Below are 18,999 nucleotides of genomic sequence, written 5' to 3' on the forward strand. Positions count from 1 at the left end.
TTTTTAACACATACTGTAATAGATTAAATTATCTAATTACATATTAGTTTAATGCATAAAGTAACCTACTTTATTTACTAAACGAAAACCTTTCAACTAAAATTTAGTTGATACGAGTTTTCAGTATTTAATTCAAGATCATTAATCATCATCATCAATAAAAATACAAACTTACAACCACAGTTTTTATTGTCAACACATCTACATATTCTATGACACTTAAATAAAATGTTATCTGCGTTTTACTGTAGGTACATAATTAGAAATGAAACATTATTTACAACATATCAAATTAACTTATTATAATTATTGGGTCGCGTTGTCACGTTGTGTCGGCTCCACACTAAAGGCAAACTCAGATACCGATGCGGATCACAGTGCTACAGTACTTTTTATGACTAGCAATGTACGTTGAATCCGCAATATTTTCCAAACTGGATTGTGTGGAGCCGGCAGAATAATCTAGATTTCAACCCTCAAAGGTGGGATCAATAAAACAACAAATAAATCATCAACATATATATCTTTTTTTGTTTTAGAGCGTCATCCATCGTATGGTTATATATATAGGTATAGGTATGTTTGTTTGTCCTTCTTTCACATCAATGCGTGGAGAGAGATGTAGTTGTAGTGAGTGTTTTTACCATCAAATAGTCAATAATTAGTAATTCCTTAGATATTAAACCTAAATAATAAATCTATCAAATATTCGACCTTCGTAGGTGCAACCTATATAGGAACCAAATATTACTAGTGTAGGAATATTGTAGTTTTGTGATAAAATAAACTCGTGATTTTCGGACAACTTGAAATTTTATTGGCGGCAAAAACGAACGCTACAAAGTGACAGATGGCAATAGACATTCAGTCATAGATAAACAGATACTACTACTGGTTGGTTGCGTTTCATTTCATCCAACACCCTCCCTTGAAACGCAACATCTTTTACGTTACATACAAATTTTCACATAAAATACAAATTAGCACAACCCCATTCTATTAACACAATACAAATGTTTCTCGGCAGTAGTGCCCTTAGTTAAACTATCTGCAATCATTTCTTCGCCTTTAACATAACAAAACTTTATAACTAAATCACTGACATGGTCTTTTAGAAAATGATAACGTATATCTATATGTTTAGATCTAGGTAAGTAATTATCATTAAGGGACAGTTTAATAGCACTTTGATTATCACTAAAGATGATGAGTGGGTTGATCTGCTGCTGTGAAAGCTCGCCATGCAGTTGCCGCAGATACAGCGCCTCCTGCGCCGCGGACGACATCGCCATGTACTCGGCCTCGGCTGTCGACAGCGCGACCGTCTGCTGTTTGTGTGAGCGCCACGATATGGCTCCGCCCTGCAACATGAAAATGTAGCCCGTGCAAGACTTGCGATCACGCACGTCGCTTGCCCAATCGGCATCACAGTATCCTGTGATCTTCTCATTTGCATCTTTGGTATACACTAGCTTCAAATGTTTGGTGCCCTGGAGATATCTTAATATTCTCTTAACTGCAGCCCAGTGTACAGCACTGAAGTTATTGTTAAATCTGCTCATTGTATTTACTGCAAAGGATATATCAGGCCGGGTGCCTTGAGCTACATAAAGCAAAGAGCCAATTGCCTGTTGGTAAGGACAATCAATTGCTTCTTCTTTGTTAGAATCAAACTTCATACCAACCTCAAATGGTGTCTTTACAGGTTTACTGTCTGACATTCTGAATCTTGCCAATATCTCCTTTATGTATTTTTCCTGATCCAACATTATTTTATCTCCTTCTCTAGTTATATTCAAGCCTACACACTGGCTTATAGGTCCCATATCTTTCATTTCTAATTTTTGTTTCAATTTTTCCTTTATTAAATTTCTTGTAGATGATTGGCCAGTAAATAAAATTAGATCATCAACCCAAACTGCTATGAAAGTGTTTTTTTCTTTATTGTAATAGACACAAGAATCGGTTTTTGACTGTTGCAATCCCAAATCATATAAAACACTATTTAACTTAATGTTCCAAAGCCTACTTGCTTGCTTAAGGCCATATATAGATTTATGCAACATGCATACCTCAGATCCTTGTTTGTATTCTTCTGGTTGTTGCATGTAGATCTCTTTGTCTATTTCTCCTTGCAGGAAAGCAGAGACTGCATCCATTTGATCTATTTCCCATCCATATTTAGCCGCCAGAGCAAACAAATAGCGTATGGTTGTATATCTCACAACTGGTGAATATGTTTCTTCATAATCCGTGCCCTTCCTTTGTGTATAGCCTTTTATTACAAGTCTGGCTTTATAACATGCAATATTTCCACTATGATCAGTCTTTGTCTTAAACACCCATTTATATGGTAAAGCTTTCTTACCAGGTGGAAGATTTGCCAGACTCCAAGTTTTATTGTTCATCAAGGATTCATATTCTTTATCCATAGCTCTCCTCCAGTCTAAAGCCTGTGGAGAAGACAGGGCTTCTTCAACAGTCTGTGGATCCATAAAATTAGAAAAACATAAAAACCCTTTATTTACATTTTCTTCCTCATTTTCCTTGTTTCGAGATCTCAATGACCGTAGTGTAATATTACTATTATAATCCTGTGCCACTGAGCGAGGAGGAAGATAGGTTTCATCTAGTTCTCCAGTATCAGTATCATACTCACTTGAGTCGTTATTATCACCTTGTGTTGACTCCAGAGTGGGTAATTCTTGTTGCTGATTGATACACATGCTTTCTGACCTCTCGCTTGCTGGTAATTCCCTTTTCTGAGTGACACACGAACTCTCTGACCTCTCACTAGCTGGCAGACTCTCCTGAACTGGAACAGTTATTTCAGTTGCATTCTGATTACAATTTTCAATAAAAACCACATCCCTACTCTTGATCACTTTATGGATTTTTGGATCCATTAATCTATATCCCTTTGAGTGTTCGCAATAACCTACTAATATCATTGGCACCGATTTTTTATCCCATTTTTGGCGTCTCTCTTTTGGTACATGTACCATGGCAGAAGAGCCAAATATCTTAAGGTGTGATAGATTAGGTTTCTTACCTTTCCACATTTCATATGGAGTCTTACCATTCAATGATTTAGTAGGTGAACGGTTCACAATATAAGCAGCAGTTGCCAATGCTTCAGCCCAATAACTCTTTTCCAACTTAGCATAGAATAACATACATCTTGCTCTTTCTACCAGAGTTCTGTTCATCCTTTCTGCTAATCCGTTGTGCTGTGGAGTATAAGGTATAGATGTCTGATGTATTATACCATTAGCAGATAGATATTTCTCTAAATTATAATTGCAATATTCTGTACCATTATCTGTGCGGATCATTTTAATCTTAGCATTCAATTCATTCTCCACTTTTGCCTTAAAATCTTTAAAAACATTTAATATATTCATCTTATCCTTAAGAAAATATACATGGACCATTCTCGTGAAATCATCTGTGAAAGTGATGAAGTATCTCATACCTCCAAATGATTTGTTCTCCATTGGTCCGCACAAATCTGAGTGTATCAACTCAAGTGGTCCTGTTGCTCGAGAACCAACATTTTGAAAAGGAAATCTGGAGTGCTTACCTTCAAGGCAGTGAGGGCAGGTGACATTACCTTTGTCCTGAGCCAGAGTCACACCCTCGGCACACTCAGGCATTTTCTTAATATCAGAGAAGTTCAAGTGGCCCATCCGCAAATGCCATAACAAATCATAATTGCAACTCTGAGAACTTGAGGTTAGGTGTGCCACTTCTGTAACGGTATCCAAGATGTACAGATTATTGTTCAATATTGCTGTGCAGATTGATTCTTTCCTATTATTCTGAATTTCACATCCTTTATCATTGAATAAAACTTTATACCCTCCTTTTACAATTGTGCTGACTGAAAGTAGATTTGCAGCTAATCCCGGAACATACAACACATTTTTAATCTGTATTTTATTCTTTGGACTAACATGTATGTCCACACATCCTGCACCTTTAACAGCCAATGGTTCTCTGTTGGCCACTGTAATCTTCTTTATGGTAGATTCGGTGACATTATACATCCAATCAAGTCTGCCTGTCATATGTTTGGATGCACCGGAGTCAATAAACCAATCTTCACTAATATTTTCATTAATAGTTGCTGAGAAAGCTGCTACAAAACTGGAACTTTCTCCTTTGCCCGTTGTTTTCTTTGGTTGTTTGCAGTATTTGGCAATATGCCCATTTCTGTTACAGTTGTAACACCTAGGTCCCTTTGGTTTCATTGGCTGATTTTGACTTGTTGTTTTCTTTGAGTTTGTATAGAAAGCAGCTGATTTTGTTGTGTTAACCTCCTGGATAAGTTTTGATTTAACAGAGTCTGCGCTGATTTTAATACCAGAACTCTCCAGCCCCATTATCATGGGCTTGTATTCTTCGGGCAAGCCAGCCAACATTAATGTCCCGAGCCATTCGTCGTTCACATCAAAGCCAATGTTGCGCAGTTTGTGTGCAGTATTCATGATTTTGCTCACATATTCCTCAACACTACTACTCGATTCCAATGTTGTGTTTATTAGGTCTTTGAGTAGACCCACTCTTCTCGTAAGTCCGTTATCGTCAAAGGCTTTTTGTAAACACGTCCACACTTCTTTGGCAGTAGTACAATCCTGAACATGCACGTAGTTTTGTGGATCCAACAGTAGAATCAACTTCGCCTTTGCTTTGACATCCTTGCTAGCGTTGACCGTCTCATTTTCAGATGGCTCCACACAGCACCATAAATCCTCGTGCTCTAAATATGTCTTCATGCTAAATTTCCAGGTAGCAAAGTTTTCCCTGCCTACCAGTTTTTCTATATTGAAAAGATTCGAGGAACCCATCTTGCAAACACCGCGTAACGAACAACGTCAGAGCTATTTCCAATAACTGAAGTTGTAATCACTTTTCGAATTTAAACTGTATCACCTCGGAAACTACGCTCTGCTACCATGTAGGAATATTGTAGTTTTGTGATAAAATAAACTCGTGATTTTCGGACAACTTGAAATTTTATTGGCGGCAAAAACGAACGCTACAAAGTGACAGATGGCAATAGACATTCAGTCATAGATAAACAGATACTACTACTGGTTGGTTGCGTTTCATTTCATCCAACAACTAGTTTTTGCAAATTGCTTACGCATTAGTAATTCGATCACTCACTGACATTAAAACTATAAATTATATAAAACTAATTGGGCCGTTGTTGTGTGTGGCGCCAAAAGAAAAAGGCTGACAGTCGCAAAAATATGAAATCTGTTACCATTATTATAAAGAGCTAAGCGTTTGTGAGTTTGTATGTTTGAGGCTGTGGTTTGAGATTTTTATAGGCCATATTTTATCTCGAAATTCCCACGGGAGCGAAGCCTCGGGTAACGTCTACTAAAATATAAATATGTTCAAACAGATATGCTTGATTTCGGGCAAGGATACCTACTACCTACCTAGCAAATACATTAGGTATAGGTACATACGTAACATATTATAAAAAAGAGGAAATATTGTTTTTGTTTGTTTGTAACGAGTAATCTCAAAAACTGTTTAGTATACTTTGATCACCCGGGTGGTGCTGTGACCGATGTTGATGATATTTTGCTCAAAGACAGATAAGACTTTCATTCAAAAGGCGCGGGCGGCCGCTGGTCAAAAATAAAATTATTAATAAGTTATTAGCTTTTGGTGCTCGAATCATTCAAAAGTTCGTACGGGAACAAATGCAAAGTCTTTCTAATCTAATCGTAATTAAGTAAGATTCACCAATCCAAAGGATTCTGAATAGCGTCTCTGAAGCTCAAACTATTTTCACTATAGAACTGAGAGTACCAACTCCTGAAGGCGCGGATCGTCTTGTCTGTCTTCACGTACGCGGGCGCGCTCACGAAGCGCTTGCTGTTCCATATTACCACATCGCGTTCGAACTGTAACAAAGAAAGGAATTGAAGGAAAACATTTATTATCATACATCTAATATTATATAAATATTTCCCCATTGCTTCGTTGTCTCGCGCTGCGCTCGGTCAACGTAGAAAGTGCATCGACGTCGACAATGTCAAAATCTATGAAACAATTAATCCAACTGCCCACTGCAAGAATGCCCCGGCCCCATTGCTCCGTCGTCGTGCTTACCTTTTAAATTTCATCAAAATCACACCAAAACGGTTCGAAAGTTATCGGGTTACAAACATATACAAAAAATGTATTTTTGCCCCAATTAGAATTGTAGATGTGCCAACTATGTGCGCTATTACTAAATTCAAATCGTGGGTTCCAATCCCATGGGAACTCTGGACTTTGCGTAAGGGCGGCCCATTAGGAGCATGAGAATAAACAATTTTGATAATCTAGGCAAATCTTGAAAAACTAATCGCCAAACTCAGACAGATACATGCCGATGCGAATGCGTGAACAATGCGTAGTTAGTATGAGAGCCTTTATTTACCGCAATGAAAAATCAGCAATGTAATAGAATTAGTCAAAGTACAGTGGTGCTAAACTTATTACTGCCATCTAGTGAGCAATAGTGTAACTATGCATATCAAAATTATATCTGCTTGTCAACAGATGACGCTGTACTAAACATTGCCATCTAGTATAGAGTAGTGTAACTTTTACTACAAAATTATTACTTTTGTGTGCCAGCAGATGGCGCTACGAAAATAATTTACCGCCATCTAGTGTCAAATAAAGTAAATATTGCCCTATACTCTCGGCAACAGATGGCACTACTTACCATGTAAGCTTCGGACTTCACCAGAGTAGGTGCTAGTGGGGCAATGTGTGGCGGCGAGAAGAAACGATGGATTACTCTCTGGGTTAGAGGCCCCACTGGTGTTACTGATTGTGAGACCAGAACTGGACCTATTGGGGTTGCCAGGCGGAGGCGGACGTGACCTGGACCAATCTGAAAGACAAATAATTTTCTTACTTAAGGAGAAACTTCCTAAAAATGTGAATGTAAATGTATCTGTGAATTTTCGAAATGATATTGATTCATTTGTATCATGGCGCCGGTTACTTTTTCGGATAAGCATTTTTTGTCATAATTAGCTTTTGCCCGTAGCGTCGCCGGCGTTTTCCTCCTTCCGCTCATAACTTATTATTATCGATAGTTCTATTCTAAGCATCGTATCGCGATGAAACCTCTATACCATATTTTAAGTTAGACCTTTCGCTATACCCAGTAGTTTATGCGTGATGCGCGAACAAACATACAGACAAATTATAATAAATAAATAAATATATTAGGACAAATCACATAGATTGAGCTAGCCCCAAAGTAAGTTCGAGACTTGTGTTATGGGATACTAACTCAACGATACTATATTACATATATATATATATATATATATATATATATATATATATATATATATATATATATATATATATATATAAACATCAAATCAATCTAAAAAATATAATTTTCCATCTTGACCTGGGGGGGGGGCCTCCAGTGCAGGAGTCCGGCATGACGACCTTTAGGTCACGGAGGTCGCTTTGTTTTATTAGATATATGTTCATATTAATATTATTTATTCGCCAACCAAATGTCATAATGATCTTCAAGTAATTACAATTGTGTACCTATAGATTAGCCTAAAGGCCCGTGCACACTGAACACCTGTACAGCACAGAGTGTACGAGAGAGCAAAAGGATTCATATATACCTACTCCTTACCTGTGTAACCTCAACATCGATGTGAAACCAGTCGCTCTTCAAGATCTTGTAGTCGTGTGTCAGCGTCATTGTGGCGGTGTGGTCGTCGTTCCTTTGCCAGTCCGCGGCCCACACGTGACGGCCTGACGGGACAATGTTCAGGGGTGAAGTGCGGGTTCGCATTTCGAAGAACGCAGCGAACCAATCACATTGCAGTGTGGTTGACGTTGCGTCACAATAACACACTGTGATTGGTTCGCTGCATGTCACTTCGTAACGATTCGATGGTGAGAAGTGAAATGCTAACCCACACTGACCACTCAGCTTATAGTTACGCATGGCTCATGCTGTTGCGGCGTGTGGTTCCGCCCTAGAATAGGACCATTTCATATCCTCACGTGGATGTCGTCGAGGCGACTAAGGGACAACGAATAGGCAACAGTAGCATTTTCATGGAGGGTTGACGTCGGACAGGCGGCCGGATGTAAAATCATAGTCGAATCTTCAAAATTTTTATGTTTTATTCTTACACTGAGAGAACCAGTCAGTGGTTACATAAGTAGGTTGTCGTTACAACCACATGTTAGCGAGAAAAGAATTCAATTGAGAACAAACCAATTACAAGAGGTAGACTTTTGTACAAAGGTCGTCAACGTAATATCCATTATATTTCTTTTATCTATGGTGGAGAGGCGGTGTGATACAGGGTACTGTGGCAAACACAGACCATAAAAGATCCTAGGACACCAAGTAGCACAGACTTTGCAGACGTTGATAGGCTGTGGTGACCACTTACCATCAGCTAGCGTAAAAAACCGGGAATGCGTTCATATTTTTTTAAATATATATTTTTAAACGTTTGGGGTTTTATTTAAGATCCATGACGTCAAGACAAATTTGTCGCGACTAAATATTTAGGTTATAACACAAGCCTATAGCAATCTTGGACAATGTACCTATCTAATGGTGAAAGAATTTTTGAAATCGGTTCAGTAGTTTCGAAGGTTACCCGCCTCAAACATACAAACTCACAAATGTTTACCTTACCTCTTTATAATAATAGTATAGGGTATGTAGAAGAATTAATTTGTAACAAAAAATTTGTAGGAATTTCCTAAGTTTGGGAAGTGTCCCTTTTCCCCCCTCCATAGTCCCCTAAGCCTCACCTATGATGTCCTGGAGCACCGGGTACCTCTCCCCCAATGACGAGAGCAGAGAGGGAGAGTGCACAGCGTTCAGGTGGGCCACGTCCGCACCATTCTCCGGTATCTCCTAGTAATGTACGCGGATTGTTTGAATGGTAAATTTCTTTTAATTTACTTTTTAATTTTTAGTTATCGCTAGCTAGGTTTTTGACTTATTTACTCTCAATAAGCCCTTTCATTTGATACCTATAAGTATATAAAAAAATACTAGTTCTCCATCTTGAACGTTCCACGAGAATTAATAATTATACACTAAATGACATGAAATTATGTATATGTATAAATGATTAATGAAATTAAGTACCATTTATCTAAAATATATTGCACAAAATATTTGACGACCTCGGTGGCACAGTGGTAAAGTAGAAGTCCCGGGTTCGATCCCCGGTCGGGTCATGATGGAAAATGATCTTTTTCTGATTGGCCCGGGTCTTGGATGTTTATCTATACATGTATTTGTTACAAAATACAGTATCGTTGAGTTAGTATCCCATAACGCAAGTCTCGATCTTACTTTGGGGCTAGCTCAATCTGTGTGATTTGTCCAAATATATTTAACATATTTCTATTTAAAATACAATTTGTAAAAGTACAAATTGGACTGCTAAAGAAATCTAACAGTCACTCATTACGTCATATACTGATGCGTGAATGTCTTCTCGTGTATTTGCCAAGTTTCCCATTGAAGTAATTAAACGCACCTAAAATTTAACAGCTGTCAATGTCACTGCTGTCTCTCTGTCTCTCTCACTCTCTCCAGCTTAGACATTACGCTGTGTATATTGTGCTCTATTAAAGTCTCAATAAATCTCGTTTCATCCACAAATAAGACTTTATAGTTTGATCCATAATAAGGTTATGGGCCCAGGGCGCACACCAAAATATTATATCACCTGTATATGAGCGCTGACCAAGAACTCGTTGCGGCCCCTGTACCCCCAGGCGTCTAGTTCCGGTGCGTCCTCGAGACCCCACAGCGGCGCGCGGCGCTCCGCGTCGTGCCAGACCCAGACCGCGCCGTCCGCCTCCACTGTCCTCCAGGTCCCGATGGAGACGCCCCGGGGAGCTGACGTGGAAATTGGTGAATATCACGACTGTTTGGACGCGGCGTGTAGCGTTTCATTAGTGTAGCACTTTTTTTTTATTAATTTTTTTTTTTCAATTAAAAATTTATTAAATTAACATTGTACCAGTACTTTACTCATTAATAAAATAGGATAATTAAATTGATTACTGTGTATGGTACAATTTAATAAACACTAATGACAGCCCGCGGCGGAGTTGAAAACGCTCTGAAATTCACCCAAATAGGAAGTTTTCATATCAGAAACAGTTTCGCCCGCGTTCATTCCTGCCTCTGCCGCTATACAAATATCTTGAAGTGATTTATGTGCTGTATGTATTTTCCAAGGAAAGAAACGGTGGTGGTGTAATGGTTAAGCCTGTGGGTCGAAAGGTCCCAGGTTCGAATCCTACTCGTGCCAGCCATATGAGTTTGTATACCAATCTGACTCATGTATTTAGTTTTAAAAGACCACCACTTTCTTCCGGTGAAGGAAAACATCGTGAGGAAACCTGCACACTGATGGACAGTTTAGTTCACTAGTGTGTATGCGACTATCTGCCACCAGTCGTAAAGTCATGTCAGATGCCTTTAGGCGACTTGAATAAAATCTGACACCAGTGTGTCGATAATAACACACTCGATATGACGATTTTCCAAGAAATCTTTCTCACCATGCTCGACGCCTGGCACGCTGGCGCACGCGCCGTCTGCCCCAAACGTCCACTTGTGGAAGGGGCACTCGATGCAGTTCCCGCGCACCGCCCCCCCCACCCCAAGGTTGGCCCCCAAGTGGGGACAGTATGCGTCTACGCAGCGCGCGACGCCGTCCTCGCCACGATAGATACAGAGGTTTTGACCTGTTTGGATATATATAATTTATTTATTTATTTACCGACATATAACTAATTATTACAAAAAGTGCTACATTTGTGAATTCGCCAAGATTACAGGAAAATAAATTTATCAAGATATGATGCTCTGCGAATTCGCCGCTCACTGTACCCTACCCTATCATACGCATACAAATCATGTCGTGTAAATCAATGGATAAAAGGGATATACAGCATATTTCCTGAAATACAAGTATCTAATGAAATTATTCTGCATACGCTCCAACATGAAGCTATATTTTGCTTCATGCGGAGCCTATTAAATTGTTATCATTGTTATAAAGAGTATGCAGTATGCATGCAGCGGTCGAAACGCTCTGAGAAATACCCATCAGGGGGCTTACCATCATCTCTTAAAGCGATCCACTTTACGACCTAATCTGAATTGCGTGGCAAATTCGTACCATCTACTTGATTTTTAGTATGAATGCGATTCATTTTAGGTGCTTAAATTAAACTGAGTTACATTGGAATCGTTCTGTAAAAGTTGATGGTAGGTCTGCAGTGCAGTCTTTCTTCATTAGAGTAATATGAGAGATCGGTTAACAACAGAATTGCAGGAGATGCCTTTCACATGTCGCATCAGTTTGACATGCATTATTACGACAAGCATGGTCTGATGGTGCAGTCCAGATCGGCTCCAAACGAGAGTACTCCTCAACCGTTTACAGCGCGCACATTGGTTTTTGTCAGTCGTTAAATGCCATAAGATCTCTCTGACGACAGTAATAGTTTGTGGCAAGAAAATCTCAAGTTTACCCAGAGCATCAATGGGCACCACATCGCCAACCTTCAAGTCCCTGCTCTCGTACAACGCGAACCACCCATTAGGGTACGGTGGTGGAATCTTGGAACCCAACCTCCTGGCGTTCTGAGCTCGGCTGATCTTAGCCTCCCTGTCCGGCCCCGGGGCTATGTGCTCGAACCCTATGTCTGTTAGTTCCTGGAAAGAGAAAATGTCAATAGTGATGCGCCGATCTCAAATTTCGATTACCGAATTATACCCATTCCCGTTACCGGGAATTCTCACAACCGGATGTGATTGCGGGACTTAAAAGAATTCGATGCTCATTTTTATAATGCACCATTACTATAAATAGAAAAGTCTGAATGTGTGTAATATATTTACCGAATAGCACAAAATCCACAGGTTGAATTTTGATGAAATTTGGTAATTATGCGCATAAAATATAACCTGGAACAGTAAAATAATTATATTTATCCCGAAATTAACATCTGTGTTGTGTGATGGGAGTGACAAGCATGGGATATTAATAATGGATAAACGTCTAATGCTTTCAGAGCTGACTGTGGTCTTCGAAAAAATCGAGTAAATTTTATTAAAAGTTTGGATTAATTATGCTTAGTATATTTCAACTGGCTTGTGGTTCCCGACTTAGAATAGGACATTTTCATTCCTCCGTAGGTTGTCGTACAAGATGACTAGGATATAAAAAGCCTTGAGAACTAATAACTAACAATAGTATTCACAAAATAAGTTGGAATTCAAGATGGCTCTTTTAAAATCACGACTCAACTGAATCTTCAGAATGAAGTAAATAAAACTGTTCGAATGAGTTTCTTTCGGCATTTCTTCTCAGCAGTGGTCGTTCCGAAATGCTAGTAGTTTGTAGCTTTGACGTGAAAAAGTGCCTGGGAAGGACTAATTTCTGAATAAAATAAATTAGATTTGATAAAAAATGTTGTATCTGGACCTCGGGAATAAAACCAGAAACACGCAAGTAAGGGAGAGATAAAGAGAAGATAAAATATTTACCTTTGTATAAACTATCGGGCACCAAAAACTTTTACACACATAGTAAATAACTAACATTAATATCACAGTTGTCAGAATTACACCTAAATTATCACTCATAAGATTCTTAACGAAACGCACAACACTAAACGTCAAATTGAAATAAAAAAGTATAATGTCACTATTTTCCGATTTCAAGATGGCCGACTGACATTCTGAAAATTTCCATGACGGTGACACATTTTCATTGCATACTTCTGTTGGTACTTCTGTTAGAAACGAAGATGAATAGGACTGCATTTTTGTACCTGAAACAAAAAAGAAAATAAGTTAAATCTCCAAGAAACAGTTCGCTGAAACATTCAAAATTATCTAATTTTAATTAGCTGTAGCTGTAGGTATATCTATACCTACAGCTACAGCTTCCACAACTCCATTGCCGGGAATAAAATTTTGCCATAGAACGTTCCCGAAACAGAATTATGACACAACACTAGTAACAAAGTTTTAACACTGATAAAAAAAAACAAAAAATATTTCGATTTCATCAAGATCAAAATATTTACCGGTTTAGGAAAATCACTGACGTGAAAATTCGCAATAATATTACTTAAAAACCCTTTCGTTTATTTGTTTGATGGTCTCTTAGAGTCGGAACCACTAACCCATTGGTTTAAGGATCGTATGTTACAAATACCGTTGAAAGTGAAGCAGAAAAAGTAGCAAACCGGACCCTGGGTTCAGACACTTAACAGTTAAAGAAGGAACCGGAAAAGGGCACAAATGAGCGAGAGAGGTACCCAAAAATAGTTTGTGAATATTTTCTATTCTACATTATATAAATAATGACGTTTGAAACCAAAAAATAGTATGAAAACCTCACCTATAAATGTTGAGATTGCAAAAATAATTTACACATTATAATACGAACTACTTAATTCAATGTCAACTTTTTCAATGTTGTCCAAATATTGTGCGTAAGCGATCGACAGTGCATTTAGTCTAAGAGCCCATGAACTAAAAGATACGGTCTGGTTGATATACAATCTTCCAAGTATTTCGTTTTGATTTATTTAATTATTATTTAAGTTCGTGTTTAAAAAATTACGATATAAAATGTAATTTTTGTTTATATTTCGGATTGGGTATCTTTAATTTTTAATAACATTCATAATTATTCCATGATTTTTTAATGTTACAAAGGTCCTTAGCCTCTAACATCTAATATAAAGATATTAGATTTTTCTAAATAGTTACAACATGTCCCACTGCTGGGTAAAAGCCTACATTACAAATAGATTACGTAATCTACGATAGATCCTACTTCAGAGTACACACACTTAAAAATAAAATATATTTAAGTATAACTTGACTTTAATATGACGCAATCTCTTTAATCGATGGTTGCAAAATTCAAATAGATAATGGTTATTCCCAATTATATCAAGATTTATTGTGTATTATATAACTTGGCAATGTTGCCAGCCTAAAACTTACAAATCAAATTAAATATTGACAAAAATGTTTTTGTGAATATTTAATTTGATTTGTAAGTTTTAGTAAACGTTTTTTTTTTACTTCTTTTGTTTATATATTTATAATAATAATAATAATCGAGAGCGGGTCTTGGCGGGAGACCTACACAACATCAAAATTCTCCAAAGGGCCTCTACGTGTTGGATCCATATCCCCACGCAAGCCTCTCAAAGGACCGGACTATGTGCCGTGAAACCCAAAAAGAGATACAAATAATAATAATAATAGAAAGTCTCAATATATTAGATATATATCCATTAACTTTCACCCTACTGCAAAAATCAGTTATACTAAACACAAGTCGTATTTTTCGCAAATTTCTTTCTTCAGAGTTAATTTTTTGTTTCTTTTCAATTGGTTACGTTTGGCCACAAGCTCGCGTATCCAATAAAACTCCTCAAAATTAATTTTGAGTGAAAATTAAACTACAAATAATATATTAATAAATAACATACACAACATAAAAATTCTCCAAAGGGCCTCTACGTGTTGCATCCATATCCCCACGCAAGCCTCTCAAAGGACCGGACTATGTGCCGTGAATCCCAAAAGGAGATACAAATATTATTATAGAGTTGGCTCCGGGTCTAAGACCGTGAATGAGGAAGTACACTGACACATGATATTCCACGTGTTATTTTTAATAAAATAATGCATACAAAGAAAAAAATTGATAATAAAGCGTAAATAATTTGGTGATGAATATAGGTCAAATATAAATTATTACACTTAAGCAGGTACCTAAGTAGGTACTTATTTAATGATGAGCCAATCGGTGAAAAATTTACGAAACATATTTTCAAAAATTTAATTTTTTTATTTTCACTTTAGTGGTGTTGTGTATGTGTTAATATTCGGGTGGATCGCAGAGCGTTTCGACCGCTGCGCACGCGCTGTCATTACAATTTTTCAAATTTCAACAAAGACAAGAATGAGTTTTACTATATGACTTTACATTAATTACTCTGTACTGTAGTAATGTCAATTTTATGCATGATTCATTTTGGAAATGATTCCTTCCTCAAAAAAAAAAGACTGATTGTAATGACCGCGCAGCCGCAGCGGTCGAAACGCTCAGCGAACCACACATTCTTAATCATTTTTAGATGTTGTAATAAGAATATATGTTGAAATAGTAATATTTATTTACACAAATAAATTAGAGATTTAACTTTTGCCGAAAAAAAATTGATCGAAACGAAAAACTGCTGACGTTTAGACAAAATGGCGTGCTTAGCGTTATGCTGCTGCCCGCGTTAGAGTGAACGTCAAAGTTGACGCCGCAAGCCACCCTTAATTGAATAAACAAAACACAGAACATATATCTATGTAATGTTCTGATATCCATGAAACAAAACAATATTTTTTTTTATTGTATTGTAAAAATATACATACAATATTTTAATCCAACGTTACTAATTCAAATTCGTTCATAACTGAAAAATAAAAACATACCGATTTAATTTGATTTCTCCAGACGATACGTGCAGCCTCGCGTATACTTCACGTGTGACCCCACTATGCCGCCAAAGTTTAACTAAATACTGTTTGTTAGTCATAGACACGAGCCCAAAGATAAAAATAATATTGATAAGATATTCTTTTTCGTTATGTGATTCATCCTACATATCTTTATATATATCAAAATCAAAATCAAATCATTTATTCAGAAATTAGGCCTTCACAGGCACTTTTTCACGTCATAATCTAAATTAAATGATGTTTACCAAAGCTACAAACTACTAGCATTTCGGAACGACCACTGCTGAGAAGAAATGCCGAAAGAAACTCATTCAAACAGTGTTGGTCCCTATATATATGTCAATAGCAGATTAATGTAATCGTATGTGCGATACTGAACTTTGAATCCGAAATTAGCATACGAATCATTTAAAAGCACGCAAAGCTTTATGATATTTACTTCATATCTAATTTAAAATTTATGATACGGAAATTACCCGCCTCAAACAGACAAACTCACAAACGCTTACCTCTTTATAATCTATACAATTACTATAATTAATATCGAACCGATTTCAAAAATTCTTTCACCATTACAAAGGTATCAAAAATTCTTTCACCATTACATATACATCATATATAGCTATAGGCTATAATTTATCACAAAATTCCCACGGGAGCGAAGCCCCGGGCAACATCTAGTTAACAAAATACGAGTAGAAACGGGACGCGAATATCTTGTGTCCCGTATGCCCGGTATCATGTTTGCTGGATTTACAACGCCAAATCTGGCGCGTCGTATGAGATAGACAGTATGTTTTATCTCATTTGGCTATGCTAGGCACGTCTTCTTCAGATTTGTGCCTATTTGGTGCAATGAGGTACCACACATTTTACATACAATATTCTGCGTGTTTAACTTTTAGTACCTAGTACATATTGATTTGCGGAAAACAGTATTTAGTGAATCACCACCGAATCTCTGATAACCGCGATGGGAAATTAATAAAAGAGCTGATAGATACCCCGGACCAATGTTTCTGATAACCACAGCTGAATAACAGTTCTGATAACATCCTAGCTTTTAGGTGCAAGGTCGCGTTTAGGAATATCCGTTTACTGTTTTATCATTTATCATCTCAGCGACAACTTCGGTGGCCATCATCATCATGTCGGAATGCTGGAAGTCCCAGGTTCGATACCCGGTTAGGTCAAGATGGAAAATGTTATTTTTCAGATTGACCTGAGTTTTGGATGTTTATCAGCATCCTAACAAATATTATAAATGCGAAAGAAAGTTTTGTTTTTACTCTTTTACTGAACCAATCTTCTTGAAATTTTGCATACTTGTATTTTGACGTATGGAGAAGGACATAGGGACCTTTCATGGCGGAAAAATAATTGTTCCCGTGGAAAAATACGCGGGCGAAGCCGCGGGCAGAAACTAGTACGTTAGGCCCGTGTCAACTTCTAGAATCATCACTCTATCTATTAAAAATCCTGCATCAAAATTCTTTGTATAGTTTCACACATAGGGACAGCGGGAAGCGACTTTGTTAAATATCAAGCAGTGATCAAAAAATCCGTCCTGTAGGTTTTGAGTTTACAAGTATCAGTAGGTATCAGACTTGCTGAGAAGGTCGGACAAACAGACAGACAGAGGCATGACCGAGTGATTTCTTTTCCCTTTTGAGGTTAGTACTTTATTCAAAAATGTAGGGGTCACATTTCGACCATCAGTCGACTCTAGTAGCCAAAACGATTTTACTAAATGTTGACCCTATGTTCAATAGCGCATCACGCAAAATCTACTAAATGAAATTCGATGAAGTTTTAACGGTTGAATTGCTGAAATCTTCAACTTAATATTAAGTCAGTTCACATGTCCTGATACGTGTTATTAATTAGATAATTCACGCGAACGAAGTACGGGCCGAATGATAAATCGTTAAAAAAAACGTACTAATTAAATTGTTTAGATTTAGATATTAATATAGATAATAACTATGGCACTGTTATCAAAAATTCTATCTGTACATTATCCGTATCAATATAGCATTGAAGGTAAAGTCCTGTTCAGTCTGTCACGGTTTCGCGCCAAAACTCTCTGGCCGATTTTGATGAAATTTACAATAGATATACTTAATGACCTTTAGTTCAAATATAGGCATCCACGCGGGTGGAGATACTGGTACCAGTTAGTAATATAAAATTTCTCCGTAGTTAACTGACATAGGAAACGACTGGGTGTAAATCTGTGATTGGAATTTTAAACAATGTTGGAAAAATCGATTTTTAAGAATGACATTATAGTCGCATGGGGTTCGTGTTCAAAATCTAGTTAATATATAGAAGTTTAGGTTATTTTTTGCACTAGCGGCCCATCTCGGCTTCGCCCGTGTAAAACCATTATAAATTATATACATAAATCTTCTTCAGGAACCACACCTATAATAAAAACTGTTTTTGTTTGTTTTATACTATTTGTTAACTAGCGACCCGGCCCAGTTTCGCACGGTCGGTTAGCTTGTTTATTAAGTGTAAAACTTTGTTATTAAATTGTGAAAATTGCGCCAAAATTCGTTGCGTGGATTAAAAGAAAGCTAAGGTATATAAACACACAGCAGACGTAGTGCGGTTCCGTCTAACTCTATATCCTCCAATGTCTTACGAGGCGACTAAGGGACACGGCCTAGGCAACAACAGCATTGCCAAGCAGGGTTAACGTCAGACAGGCGGACATTTAAAATATCACTGAATACCATAGACATCTAATCCTAACCTCAGTCAACATGTCATTGTAAAATTTTGAAAAATAAATTAATATTTTGAAATTATACGATTTATATTTTACGCTGAGCCCGGGCTTCGCGGCACCGAATGCAAAGGTAGGCGTATATGTTAATTATGTAATGATGGAATTTCGTCAAAAAACACTCACCCAATTTTTGCTGTCACATTAACGTGTGGAGGTGTTCCCCATAGCACGACCACCATTATACTAAGGTTGGGATACCGTGTCGGGTCTATATGAGAGAATGGTGTTATGCCGAATGTCCTACTCATTTTAATAATAGCGGCAAAAAATATATATATTTCCACAAATATTCTTTCAACAAAAAAAAATATTTATTTTCACAGATGTTCAAATTCAAATTCAAAATTCTTTATTCAATTTAGGATGATATACATCACTTATTGACGTCAAAAAAGTATTTACACTAAGTCTACTGCCGGCTACCAAAGCGCAGGCGAAGAAGAAGCGGCGCAACAAACTTCACCGCAGCCTTTTCTCCAAGGACGTAAATTAACAAATATAGGTCTTATACATATATTAAAAAATTAGGAGGACGAATTTACATCATTATTAAAATAAATGTCAAAATTTGAATGAATAAATAAAATAAAAAAAAGTTGTA

General features: G+C 37.2%; 1 protein-coding gene across 2 annotated transcripts; it reads right to left on the reverse strand.

Moving 5' to 3' along the window:
* Positions 1 to 5,132: 5,132 nt before the first annotated feature.
* On the reverse strand, positions 5,133 to 18,592 carry nvd (neverland). 2 transcript variants are annotated; one of them, XM_053766422.1, is made up of 9 exons: positions 18,522 to 18,592; positions 12,605 to 12,891; positions 11,587 to 11,770; positions 10,609 to 10,794; positions 9,765 to 9,937; positions 8,833 to 8,938; positions 7,688 to 7,809; positions 6,740 to 6,910; positions 5,133 to 5,927 (listed from the first exon to the last, which is right to left on the reverse strand). In XM_053766422.1, exons 2-9 carry the CDS (start codon positions 12,881 to 12,883, stop codon positions 5,763 to 5,765), a joined length of 1,386 nt encoding a protein of 461 aa, XP_053622397.1. In that variant the 5' UTR covers positions 12,884 to 12,891; positions 18,522 to 18,592; the 3' UTR covers positions 5,133 to 5,762. The 2 variants fall into 2 exon arrangements, with proteins under 2 accessions (XP_053622397.1, XP_053622398.1); XM_053766423.1 differs by lacking the exon at positions 18,522 to 18,592 and adding an exon at positions 15,575 to 15,657.
* Between the last annotated feature and the right edge of the window lie 407 nt (positions 18,593 to 18,999).

Source organism: Plodia interpunctella, chromosome 29 (genome assembly GCF_027563975.2).
Source record: "Plodia interpunctella isolate USDA-ARS_2022_Savannah chromosome 29, ilPloInte3.2, whole genome shotgun sequence".
NCBI lineage: Eukaryota > Metazoa > Arthropoda > Insecta > Lepidoptera > Pyralidae > Plodia > Plodia interpunctella.